The sequence below is a fragment of the Musca autumnalis genome, unplaced genomic scaffold (assembly GCF_047663935.1).
Source record: "Musca autumnalis isolate F117 unplaced genomic scaffold, ASM4766393v1 scaffold_3, whole genome shotgun sequence".
NCBI lineage: Eukaryota > Metazoa > Arthropoda > Insecta > Diptera > Muscidae > Musca > Musca autumnalis.
Window position 1 is genome coordinate 213762213 of NW_027411866.1, and position 13052 is coordinate 213775264.

General features: G+C 40.3%; 1 protein-coding gene across 6 annotated transcripts in view; it reads right to left on the minus strand.

Moving 5' to 3' along the window:
• Window positions 1–13052, minus strand: part of NFAT (nuclear factor of activated T cells 3) — a 275534-nt gene that overhangs the window by 38565 nt on the left and 223917 nt on the right. For 4 of the 6 annotated variants that reach the window (XM_073976624.1, XM_073976621.1, XM_073976623.1 and 1 more), the window contains 5 exons: window positions 12102–12650; window positions 11618–11761; window positions 6053–6335; window positions 5573–5729; window positions 5252–5505 (listed from right to left, as the gene is read on the minus strand). In XM_073976624.1, coding sequence (XP_073832725.1) covers window positions 5252–5505; window positions 5573–5729; window positions 6053–6335; window positions 11618–11761; window positions 12102–12650 — 1387 coding nt within the window. The remainder of the gene's footprint in view (window positions 1–5251; window positions 5506–5572; window positions 5730–6052; window positions 6336–11617; window positions 11762–12101; window positions 12651–13052) is intronic. The other 2 variants (XM_073976626.1, XM_073976625.1) reach the window with 1 other exon arrangement.

Consider the following 13052-nt stretch of genomic DNA (forward strand, 5'->3'; position numbering starts at 1 on the left):
TGAAGTTAATCCAAATTATCCTTTCCCAGAATCCGCACAAACCCTCAAAAAATAAATTAAAAAATATATGCGAAATCTAGACAATGCGTAGAAAAATATGATACCAAATTTATGGAGATTAGGTACATAAATTGCATATTATAGCAACAACAAAAGAGAAAAACTTATTGTTGGAAAATATTGTTGCAAATAGTTTTTTGGTTTAATTCTAAAAATTCGAAAAAAATATTTGGGAGTTCTCCAACTATTTTGCTAAAATCCCATAGAATAATGAATGTATACTGTTAAAACTTCATCAAAAAATATGGTTTACCACCGTGAAAGCTTAACTGCTTACTGTGATAACTTATAAGGATAGGAAATTAAGAGTAATATTGAAATTACTATCATTTAAAAGATATGAAAATTAAAAAGCCTGTTACTCGCGAATTAGTTTAAGTCGGTTGATGCGCATGCGATTTTGGATAAAGCGAATCAATCTCTTTCAATATTTATGCATATTTCGATGTTTCAGTCAGCGGTCATTGTGTGCCGCCACTTGCATCATGCACTGCAAAAAACCTTAAAGTTGGTAAAAGTCGCGCAATGTGCATACGATTTTGATGCGCATCCGGTTTCATCAGCGCCCATCAAAAATACGTCAATATACACCTATTTCAAAATGATTCTTTAAAAACCGCGGATGTGCCTCCACATTCAATTTTTGGCGAAATACCCATATTACTCGCGTATCTCTGTTTTTTTATGACACGTGTTTTCGCAAATATTATAATCGAGAGTATAGGTTTCCATTTATGTAAAAAAATTTAAAGAAAATCGCGGTTTAGTACGCGGATTTGTCAAAATATATTTTTGCTGATTTTCCGATTTTCAAGGTATCTATATCCGCGGTTTTAGTAGATGAATTCGATCGCGGAAGGCTTCATTAGAACCGTCGCGTAAAAAAACTAAATTCACGCGGGTTTCAAAGGAAATTGAATGACAGTTGTAAATTTTACACGCAAAAAATTTGTTCTGTAAAAAAATTAACGCATGAAATTTTGGTCTTTCGACTCCAATTACTATGATGCTGTAAGGAGCACACTCATGAGATATGCACCAAACGACGTAAAATCACGAGTTTTATAATCGTGTTATGAGTTTGGAATATTATCTTCTTGCGCGTCTGGATTATTAAAAAAATTCAAAAAACCCCGAAATTCCGGCTTCAAAATGCCAGCATCAATTTTAGGTGGATGCAGTGGATATATCGAAAAATCATACACTACAATCTTGTTGCCCATGGAGTATTCTGTGATTCTTTCTTTGGGGATAGGTCTATAAAATGTAAGGTTAAGCCAAAAATCGTATGGGAACATAAAAAACTTGTTGGCTTCAACCCATTTTTACTCATTTTTCTACATTGATGCCAACACAGCTTCCACGAAAATAAATTTTAATGGTCGACATTATGGGATCCCTCCTAAAACACTTCATTTTAAAGAATTGTAGTCATACTTTATAGAATATATTAACAGTTCGCGAATTCTGATATGTTGAAACTCGGATTCATCGATTGCAAAACATTTTTGTTATTCGCCATATACACTTTCTTACGGACAAAATGTGCCTCATCGATATAATGGTTTTAGACCCCAAGTATGTTTGGACGAAATGTGTTTCAGACAATTTGGAGTCGATTTAGCAATGTCCGTCCGTCTGTCTGGCTGGTACGCACGCTTCGGTCCAAAATTTAGCTTTTGTAATATTTTGTCCAACTTTAGTCTAAGTTCGAAGATGTTCTTGTTGTTGTTGTAACAGTGTTTTGTTATTATGTTTGTATGTTCGTTCTCCTGTTCAATCTGGCTCTGGGTCTATCTCTAGTTCCAAGAAGTTGGCTACTTCGATGGGATGTAACCACAGATCCACTGGAGTCAGATGAGTAGGCTTGGCGGGGCAGTTGAATAGGTGCTTACTATCGTGCGGGCACATGCCGCATACTGGGCAGATGTCTTGCACGGTGCAATCGATTCCCGCCCAATAGGAATTTAGGCGACTGCAATATCCTGAGCGAAATTGAGCCAAAACTACTCTGGTTTGTCGTGGCAGCTGACGCTCTTCAGCATTCACACAATAATTGCGTATAGTCTTAGCAACTGTGTCCGTGTGAATGCTGTTCAAACCTGCCTGATACGCCTGTTGATCTAGAGGTTCCCTCCTATATTGTTGGACCGTCATCTCTAGAGCATAAATATCCTTCTTGATATGCCTGGGTGTATCGGTGGCCAGCAGATGGTGATTGGGATGGCTCTCACGGTAAGGTAACACCCGAACAAGTACTGCAACGATAGCATCTCATTATGTTGTCGTACTGGAAGAATCTTTGCCTTCTCATATAGATATTCCACTGTAGATTTGAGGAGGCACCCTGTTGCTGTTCTCAGGGCGGCGTTCTGATAAATTTGAATCTTATCCCACTGCGTGTCACATAAATTCGGGGACCAAACTGGCTTACCACAGACCGATCTATCGCTTTATACATGATCAACAAGGTTTCTTTATCTGCACCCCAAGTGCTGCCGGCTAGGGACTTGAGGACCTTGTTCCTACATTTCAGTTTATCGCAGATAGCTGTGGCATGCGCGAACGACGTGAAATTGGTGTCGAATGTGACCCCTAATGTTTTGGCGCAGTTTGTGGTCGGAATTCTGTTACCATCGACCCTGATATTCAACTCTCTTCTATACTGCGCCGTCCATGTGGTGAACAGAGTGGCCGTCGATTAAGTAGCGGATATCTGCATATTCCTCGCTTGGAAAAAGGTGGTAAGATCGGTTAAATAGGAGATCAGTCTCTCACAGATGTCATCGGGGTAGGTACCTGACGCCAGGATCGGACAATCATCCGCATACGTTACGATCTCAATGCCGTCTGGAGGGGGCGGAATACAGGAAAGGTAGAGGTTAAACAGTTCCGGAGATATCACCCCTCCTTGGGGAACTCCCTGTTTCACTCTACGTGGCTTGGATTTCTTGTTCCTGAATTCCACATACTACTGGCGACCACACATATAGTTGATTATCCAACATTTCAGACTTGGGCGGAGGGTTGTCTGCTCGATGTCCTCGAACAGCGTGGAGTGCTTGACAGTATCAAAGGCTTTTGATAAGTCAAGCGCCACCATCACTGTTCTATCACACGGCCGCTCCTGGTTGAGTCCTCGACAAATATGTGTGGAGATGGCGTGCAGCGCTTTTGTCGTGCTGTGCTGCTTACGGAATCCATGCTGATGATCGGCAACTTGATAGCTATTTCTAATGCTGGGGAGGACTAAGGCCTCAAGGGTCTTCGCTACAGGTGACAAAAGCGAAATCGGCCTGTACGATTCACTTTTGTTGGCATCCTTGCCTGGCTTCATTTTCCAGACTTCGGGAACAACAAGGGTGGCTAGCGAGCGACAAGTTGAAATTTCGCTCTCGAATCGCTTCGATTTTTTGTTGTAACAACTTGTATTCACTGCCCTCTATAAGACGGTGCAAGTTTGAGCAGGGGCAAGTCCATACTTCCTGAGCAAATAGTCTGTAAGTTGCAAAAAACCCATATGACACCGTGTGTTATGGTTGGAGAGCACGATAACTCTCGAACGGATCTTCCGGTTGGGACTAAAATTTGGGCTTAGTAATATTTTGTCAAAACATAGTTTAAGTTCGAAGATAAGCCATATCGGTCTACTCCTTCAGGTACCTCCCCCACAAAAGTTCAAAAATGTTCGGAAAAATTGTTCGTACGGTAACTCTTAACGGGAGTTCCCGATTTGGTCCATACTTTGCAAATCGTGAAATGTCTACCAGACTTAGATGTGGTTTCAATATGGACTCAATCCGTCCACTACTTCTGGTACCTCCCACACAAAATTTCAGATAAGATCAGTTTAGAACCTGCTCTCGAATCGCTTTGATTTTAATTGTAACAACTTGTATTCATTGCCCCCCATACCACGCTACAAGTTTCATCGGGGGCAAGTCCATACTTCCTGAGAAAATAGCCTGAAAGTTGCAAAAAAAACCCTATGACACCGTGTGAGGTGGTTGGAGCGCAAGATAACTCTCGAACGGATCTGCCGGTTGGGACTAAAATTTGACCTTAGTAATATTTTGTCCAAACATAGTTTAAGTTCGAAGATAAGCCATGTCGGTCTACTACTTCAGGTACCTCCCCCACAAAAGTTCCAAAATGTTCGGAAAAATTGTTCGTACCGTAACTCTTGAAGGGAGTTGCCGAATTGTTCTATACTTTACACATCCTAATATATATACCAGATATAATTCAGGTTCAAATATGGATTATATTTGTCCACTCATTCGGTACCTCCCACACAAAATTTTGGATAAGTTCATTTTAAGACCTGCTCTCGAATCACTTTGGTATTTGTTGAAGCAACTTGCATTCGCTGCCTCAATTACGGCAGTAAACGTTTTTTCAGGGGCAAATCCATACTTCTTGAGAAAACAGCCCGAAAGTTGTAAAAATCCCTATGGCATATGTAGTGGCTGGAGGGCCCGAACCGAATACTGCATTCGTTCACACTTTGGATAACGTAATATTTCTTGGAATATTATATGAAATTCGAAGGTAGTGCTTATAGGTCCACTCCTTCCGGTACCTCCCCCCCAAAAGTTCGAAAATATTCACTAAAGTGGTACGCGCGATTTCTCATAGACGTAGCAACCGATTTGGTCCAAACTTTGGATCTCTAAATATTGTCGAATCTTTGTTTATGTTTAAATTTGGGCCATATCTATCCAATCCTTGTGGTACCACCCACAGAAATGTTCAACATTTTTATGTGGTTCGAGGATCTTTTGGACATTTTTACCGAAGGTTTCCCTAGCGGCCCTATTTACAGCGATATTATGTTTTTCGTAGGCTAGTGTGATAAAAAAGCCCTATCTATCGATATCCCCGCAAATTTTTGAACTTTAATCCTCTCCGTACTTTTGTCGGTGCATAGGTCCAAAATTTTGAAAACCACCCTAAATACATAGGTTTTTTTGGGACAAAAAGTATTTCTATCCACACAGGCTGAGGGTATATCTCTGTCGGCAAAGCCCACTGATACTTTTTTACTTGTTATAAAGGGATTTGACATTTCATATTCCAACAGCTTGTGTGACACCACTACCTTAGTAGTTGTGCCATGGTTCAATCTTATATATTTCTCTCCAAAAACTCTACAATTTCTCTTGAAATATTTCAGCGTCACCATACCCACCTGTTGTAAATATTCCTTATCGGGTATAACAGTCTGTTCCCACAACGCACCAATCAATGGCTGATGATGCAGCGGAGTTAAATCTGTTGAGCCTGTTTCATCTTTGGTGGGCATATTTGTTTCATAAGTCTCTTGAAATATAACATGGGTATCCTTGAGGAAATTTTTACCAATAATAAATAATTCGAGACCACCATCAACGGGGCAAGAGTTGAGAGATTTTTTACAGATCTCGGGAACACCAGGTGGTTGGGCTAAAAAAAACAATAATAATAATTAAAATAAATTCCAATATACAAAATAACCAATATTTCTACTTACTGCATATTATGGGGTTCGAACAGACTTGCAGTGTTTCGACGGTACCATCGTCATGGGTTAATTGGGTACGAAATACCATGCGACAGCGGGTAGATTTCTTTTTATTCTTTTGGGCAAGATGTTCGGGGAAACGATGTTCAACATCGACATTGCGTTCCTGGATAAGATAATAAATTAGGATTGGATTTAAGAAAAAATTGTTACAAATTAGGATTGAATTTAAAAAAAAGAATGAGGACCATTATTACAAATTACCATTTGTTAATGGTTGGATTTTAATGGACAATATAAAGCCATCTGGAGGCTTTTAACACTTTGACATTACATTAAAAACTAAACCTTAAAGGACTATCATTTGAGTTTAATGGCCGCTATTCAGTTTTACATAATTTGAGGTCTGGAAATCTTTTTGAAAGATCCCAGCAATAACAACAGGTCACTTATAACAATGGCCCAAATATATTTATTATTCCTTCTTACCTTCAGTATACCAACACAATCACAGGTTATGGTCATATCTTGCTCTGGCTTAAATTCAATCTCTATGACTACGGTACCATCGACTTTCTTTTCATTGCATTGTGTGGAATTCTTTCCGGCGACCTTGCAGGCCTGATAGAACATATGCGGCGCCACCCTTCCAATATCGGTGCCAATAAATACTTGTAATGTTGTTGGTTTATTATAACCACCCAAACGGACAATGGGAAAACCATTGCCACTGCGATCTTTGACGGCACCTCGGCTACCTTCAGTTTGATATCTGGAAAAACAAAATCAATTTGAATTATTTGGATTAAATATGAATGGAATTCAAATTTATCCAAATACAAAAAGGGTATTCCCCAATTCTTCCAATAAACTTAGGGAAACTCTTCCTTAGGGACCTAATCATGGCACAATTAATTGGTAATATAAAGAAATGTTTTTGCGTTCGATGTGACATTCGGTCTATGCTATAAGAAATTTCATTCATAGAGCTACCCATGTAATTTAATATGAGAGAAGCCACTTTCCGTCTCTAACAAATATCGTCAATAACATCGCGAATCTGACAATAAATTCTTTATCTTCGAAGAGCGCAAATGCATTGCTCATTCACTCTATGAAGTTTGCCCAGCGAATTGTCTGCCCTTTCTTCTGGTCTAGTGGCAACTGAAAGATTCCCACAGAAGAAAGTAATTTCGTTGTGGTTCAGACATTCAAATGCACAAGTGCAATTCAAAAAAGGTGTTCATAATGTACTTGTTCCTATCCCAAGCTATCCTAATAGAATTCGGCCTAAATGATGGTGATATGTCCTCGGCTGGGATTAATCTGATGCGACTTATCCATGTCAACATCGGATTGTTCTATAATCTGAGCACCTTTTTTGAATATGATCTGTGTTACCATCGCTATTTCTTGGATTTGATAGTAAATTAACCGTTATCAATAATTTAATATGGAATTGCTTCCATATGAGCTCGTCTTCTAGTCTATTCACATTAAGATTAAGTTCCCTAAAGGCCTGGGTGCATAAGCTGCCTCACTTGCTTGCTTCTGATAAAAGAATAAAGAAGGCCGAGCCAATTTTGGAACTAGGTTGCCTTTTTTATTCTTTTATCAGAATCACGCTGGCAAGGCAGCTTATGTACCCAGGCCTTAACTCTTGCTGGCTCAGAGTTAGTACGGGTTCTTCGTTCTGCCAGAAAATGTTGCATATTTCGTGGAATCGACCATCAGGTACGTAACTAGTCGTTGCAATATTGACGATGCTTGGGAAAAATCTCGTCAGCTAAACAAACACCTTACGGAATGAGTAGCCTGGTCACCCGATTGTTATAAAATTAGTTAGTTTTTTTAATGAAACGATAATAGGTGAATGATCAGAGTCAAATGAAATGACGTACTGTCAGAATACTACACATATTAAACGTGGTGCCATAATAGAGATGTCCGGCGAACTGTGAAACACTCCTCTTATCCATAGTGTACTCCATCACCGAGCAAAATGTGGAATTATAAATTATAAATTACGCTCGAGACCACACCGAAGGCTTCTGATTATTAACTAGGATGGAGTGTCAAAGCTGATGATGATCAGTTAAATTTTCAAACACCACCCGCAATTAAAAATGTCTAACATATCGTGCGGGGTGACGTAGGGGATGGAAGATACCAAGGAACGGTCCTGACCGGTTTTAACATGGCAAAGCCCAGGATTTATCTTGGTCCCTCTTTCATCTCAAGTGGACACTGACCTCTCCGTGGTGTCACCTGGAGAACTGCCTTTAACACCCGTTAAAGGTAGTGAGCTAACTTGTGCCGCGCGTTCACCCATAAGAACATTAAAAACTTGGGTTTGGGCGTCGGGTTAGTAACCCTCCCCTAGAAAAAACAGCCTACTATGACAAAACGAAAGAAAAGTAAACCAAACCCTTCTAAAGTTGACGAACCCCGCAAACGTTTTAAGGACCATGATCTGAGAATCTGCACCTGGAATGTTCGCACTCTTTATAGAGAAGGTGCAGTCTTCGCATTGGCAGACGTACTTGAAAAGTACAAGGCCGATATTACTGCCATACAGGAAATACGATGGATTGGGAAAGGCGTCACAACAACACCTAAAGGTGACGCACTGTATTATAGCTGCCATGAGGTAAAGTATGAGTTTGGTTGGGGATTTGTAGTTAGTCGGAGACTTAAACATCTGGTATCCAGCTTCACCCCAGTGAATGAAATACTTGCTGCATTTCGAATAAAAGCTAAATTCTTCAACATCAACTTTATTTGCGCTCATGCTCCCACGAGCGCTTAGAAGAAACATATGACCGTTGCCCTGCCCATGACATTAAAATTATTCTAGGCGATTTTAATGCCACAATTGGAAAGGAAAATATCTTTGGCCCAACAGTCGGGAATTTCAGTCTCCACAGTGAAACATCTGACAATGGTATGAGGCTGATAGACTTGGCAGCTGCAAAAAACATGGTAGTTAGCAGTACCAGATTTAATCATCTAGATATTCATAAAGGCACCTTGCTGTCTCCAGATCAGAAAACAAGAAATCAAATTGTTCATGTTGTGATAGATGGAAGACATTCATCGAGCGTGTTGGATGTACGATCGTTCCGAGGCGCAAACATTGATTAGGACCACTACCTTGTTGCAGCAAAGGTACGCACCCGCTTAAACGTGGCAAACAAAGTACGAACAGACAGAACACGAAAGTTAGACATCGGTAAGCTGCAATCACAACAGCATATTCCACTCAACTAGCCCAATTACTTAATCAAAGCACTCCTCATCCCAATAACATTTCAGCGCAATGGCAAAGCAATGCCCACTCCATGCAAACAGCCGCAAAATCCATACTTGGATACCAGAGACCTCCACCAAAGAATCCATGGTATGATCAGGAGTGTCGTGCTGCCACCGAAGAGAAAAATGGGGCATATAGGGCTACTTAACAATCCGTAGCAACGCGTAGCGCACTAGAGAGATACAGGGAGAAAAGGAGAGAGGAAAAGCGGGAGTGTGAAAAAATCGAGATGTACAGGAGCCAGAATGAAGTCCGAAAATTCTACCAAAGAGTCAAGCATCAAACTGATGGCTTTGGTACAGGCACATCCTCCTGTAGAGACCAGCAAGGTAATTTGGTAACTGATACAGATAGTGTACTCAGGATATGGAAAGAACATTTTTCAAAACTGTTGGTATCCAATAGCAGCGAAGATGACGAAGATACCACAGTCCCAATCCCAGAAGATGGTATTGAATGTATACCACCCGGCCAAGATGAGGTAATGACAGCAATAAACCGGCTGAATAATAATAAGGCAGCAGGAGCTGATGGCTTACCAGCCGAGCTGTTTAAAACCGGAGGCGACACGCTGATAAGGTATATGCACCACCTAGTTAGCTCCATCTGGCAGGAAGAACGCGTACCCGACGATTGGAAGCTAAGCAACCTGTGTTCCGTCCATAAAAAAGGAGATAAGACTTTATGCTCTAACTATAGGGGCATAAGTCTTCTCCCTATCGCCTACAAGATAGTGTCAGGGATATTGTGCGAACGATTAAAGCCCATAGTCAACGAAATAATTGGACCATACCAATGCGGCTTTAAACCTGGCAAGTCCACCATTGACCAGATATTTAAACTGCGGCAAATCCTGGAGAAGGCCCAACCTTTTTGTCGATTATAAAACAGCCTTCGACAGCCCGCTACGTTCAAAGGTATTCCAAGCAATGTCTGAATTTGGTATCCCCGCAAAGCTCATTCGGCTTTGTAAAATGACTCTAACTGACACAAGATCTTCAGTTAAAATAGGAACGAACCTTTCCGAAGAGTTTTGTACCAAAAGAGGTTTCAGGCAAGGAGACAGCCTTTCTTTTCAACATCCTGCTAGAAAAGGTAATACGAGAGGCAAACGTCAAAAGAAGTGGCACAATCCACACCAATAGCTACATGTTACTTGCTTATGCTGATGATATAGACATCATGGGACGATCAGTAAATGAAGTAACCGATACCTTTATGAAAGTCGAAGGAGAATCTGCTAAAGTGGGTCATGCGATAAACGGCGTGAAGACCAAGCTGATGGTGTCGATGCGCAAAGCGTCCATTGAGCTCGGACCACTGTGTAAGTTGGTTCCTAAAATTTTGAGGTAGTAAAAGACTTCGTATACCTCGGCAACGCCGTAAACACAACAAACGGCATCAGTTGTGAAATAAAAAGTAGAATTTTATTGGCCAACAGATGCTACTTTGGCTTAAGTAAGCACTTCAAAAACAAAGCCACAACTCGTCAAACAAAAATAACGCTTTACAAAATACTGATACTATCCGTGCTGATGTATGGTTCCGAAGCCTGGATACTTGAACAAGCAGATAAGGCAGTGCTTGGCGCTAAAAAGGTGTATAAATTCGAGCCACATGGCGGTGCACGCAGAATTGGCAGGCCAAAGAATAGATGACGCAAACAAGTGGATGAAGAGATGACAAGGCGCGGTATTCCAAAAAGCGAAGCACGAAACAGAGAGAATTGGAATTCTATATAACATGCAGACCGTATGGTCTTGTAACGACGACAGTTCTTTCAAATGACTGTTCTATAACCATTTCATGGTAGCATTTAGTACTAAAATGATTGCAACGGGGAATCAGGGCTCGATTCCGGAGAGGGAGACCTAAAACGGAAGGAAGCTTATCGCGTTAATTAAAGATATTGAAATTGAATTGAGTACACTTTAAATCCCATAACAAGGACCAAATGAAGGGCAAGTCCAGCTCCAATAGCGTATATTAAAATTGTTGCGGTTAAAACGTTCGTAGTTCAACGTGTGCTTCGTACGGGTAGTAAAAGTATAATTACCGGTGGAGTTCTTACATGCATAGGTACTTGTTTTTATGAATGTTCCTCCTAGTTAAACCTGCTTCAGTGCTCGCTATATCATTTATCAGTTATGGTTCCTTAGATCGATAACACTTACTTGGATAAGATTGGTAATTCTAGAGCTATTACATCCATTATAAACACGGATATTTGGGATGTGTGCTTTTTTTAGGATAAAACTAAGCAACCTTTGAACGTTTATATGTTTGAACTCTATATAACTTGCAGATCGAATGGCCTTGTAACGACGACAGATCTTTAAAATGTCTGGCTTATCAACATTTGATGGTTGTATCTAGGACTACCATGGTTGCAACGGATAGCGTGGAATCAGGTTTCGATTCCGGAAAGGGAGAAACGGCTATCACATCAAAGGAAGGCAGCAGGGGCGGTAATTTCCCATTTCCAGCAGCCGCGGTGATTGAAACGCTCGTAGTTGAACTTGTGCTTTTAGCTGGATGAAGCAACTATAATTGAAGTTTGTACTATACCTCATGTATGTAAGCGTGTTACCACCTGTTGAGTTCATAAATGCATAGGTATTTATGTATTTTCCTCCCATTTAAACCTGTTTCATACGTACTCTTCAACGAGTGTTGTTGTTGGCCGTTAATATTACTTTTCATAATACCAAGACTTTTAGCTCCAGTTTTTTTGTCCTTACCTTGCTCTATGCTGCTGTTCAGGTTGTGAAACAATTTCCAATTGTACACGACCATCGGATGAGGTGGCAACACTGTTGGGCGGTGTGGCAGGTTGACGTTTATGGGCAACGCGGGTTATACCACGCGAACCATTGGCAATAAATCTGAAAGGAAAGCAAAAAATAATGATTCAATAAAGAGATTAATGATGGAATGAAGGGGCGGAAGAGAGAAATGGGAACTAAATTCAATGGAATACTGAATGAGAAAGTGCTACGTGTAGGAGTGGGATGTGGAACTGTAATATGATGATGTGGTATGGTATGGTGTGTATGTGTAAAATGGACCATGTACCAATTTGTTCGTTTAGTAGCCAAGCAAAATAGCCAAAAAGGTTAAGTTTAGCTTTTAAAGGGGGCTAATAGTTAGAGAAACTATTTGAAGAATTTCGAAAGTATTTAAAAAAAGAAGTATAGAAAGGTAGTGTGTTTTTTAAGATCTTACTTTGAGGCTGCTGCAACAGAGTTAGCGGATGATAATGCCCTTGGGGCCTTGTGCACAATAACTTGATGGGTTACATTGACCGGAGTTTGCTGCGTTGGCTGCTGAATATTATCGTTACTGTTATCGCCACCACTATTGGCACTGGCAATTTTCCTTATAAAAGCATCCTCACTGCAGGCATCATCATTGTCCAAATCCACCGGTGGTATGGCCTCAATCTTCTTGCGTTTAATGCCATGCATACCATGGTGATAGCTGTTATACTGATGATGAGAATTGTTATTGTGGTGATAATGATAAGAAGAGCCACCCTTTGAGGAGGGAGAGCAAGAAGATGACGAGGACGACGACAACGATAGGGATGATGTATTCTGTTGTTGTTGATGTTTGCCTTTTGAATGGATGGAAAGGCTGCGTCTTGGTTTACCACGGCTTGGTTTACCACTACCACTGCTGTAGTCGTCGGAATCATCGGTACAAAAATCTTCATCTTCCGAATCGGTATTGTCATCACTGAGAAAGGGCAATCTTTTGGCAGGCCGTTTTGATCTGATGTGCCGTAGGGTAGTAGTAAATGTGTTTTTTTGGTTTTTCGAGATTGTGGATTGTGAATCGAATTGCAAAAAATTAGTTTTTGATGTTACAAAATTAAAAATTAAATAAAAAATATAGGCTAAGCTAAGAGTAATTTCAAAAAAATATATACAGCAGGCAGAGTTGTATAGATGTATGTGTGTATTTATGCTGGAAATCAATGAATTTATGTGGGTGAGGTGAATGCAGTTGCCTTTAAAATGATAATGTAAATTGTCTGAGGGTCTGTTAGGCAATGAACACTTTTAATTTTCTAAAGAATAATTTCAGTATTGCGAATTAGAGAACATTTTCAATGTCATGCCAAAGCAAAAAAAAAAAAAAAACAATGTGTAGGTCCACACTTAAGAACCCATA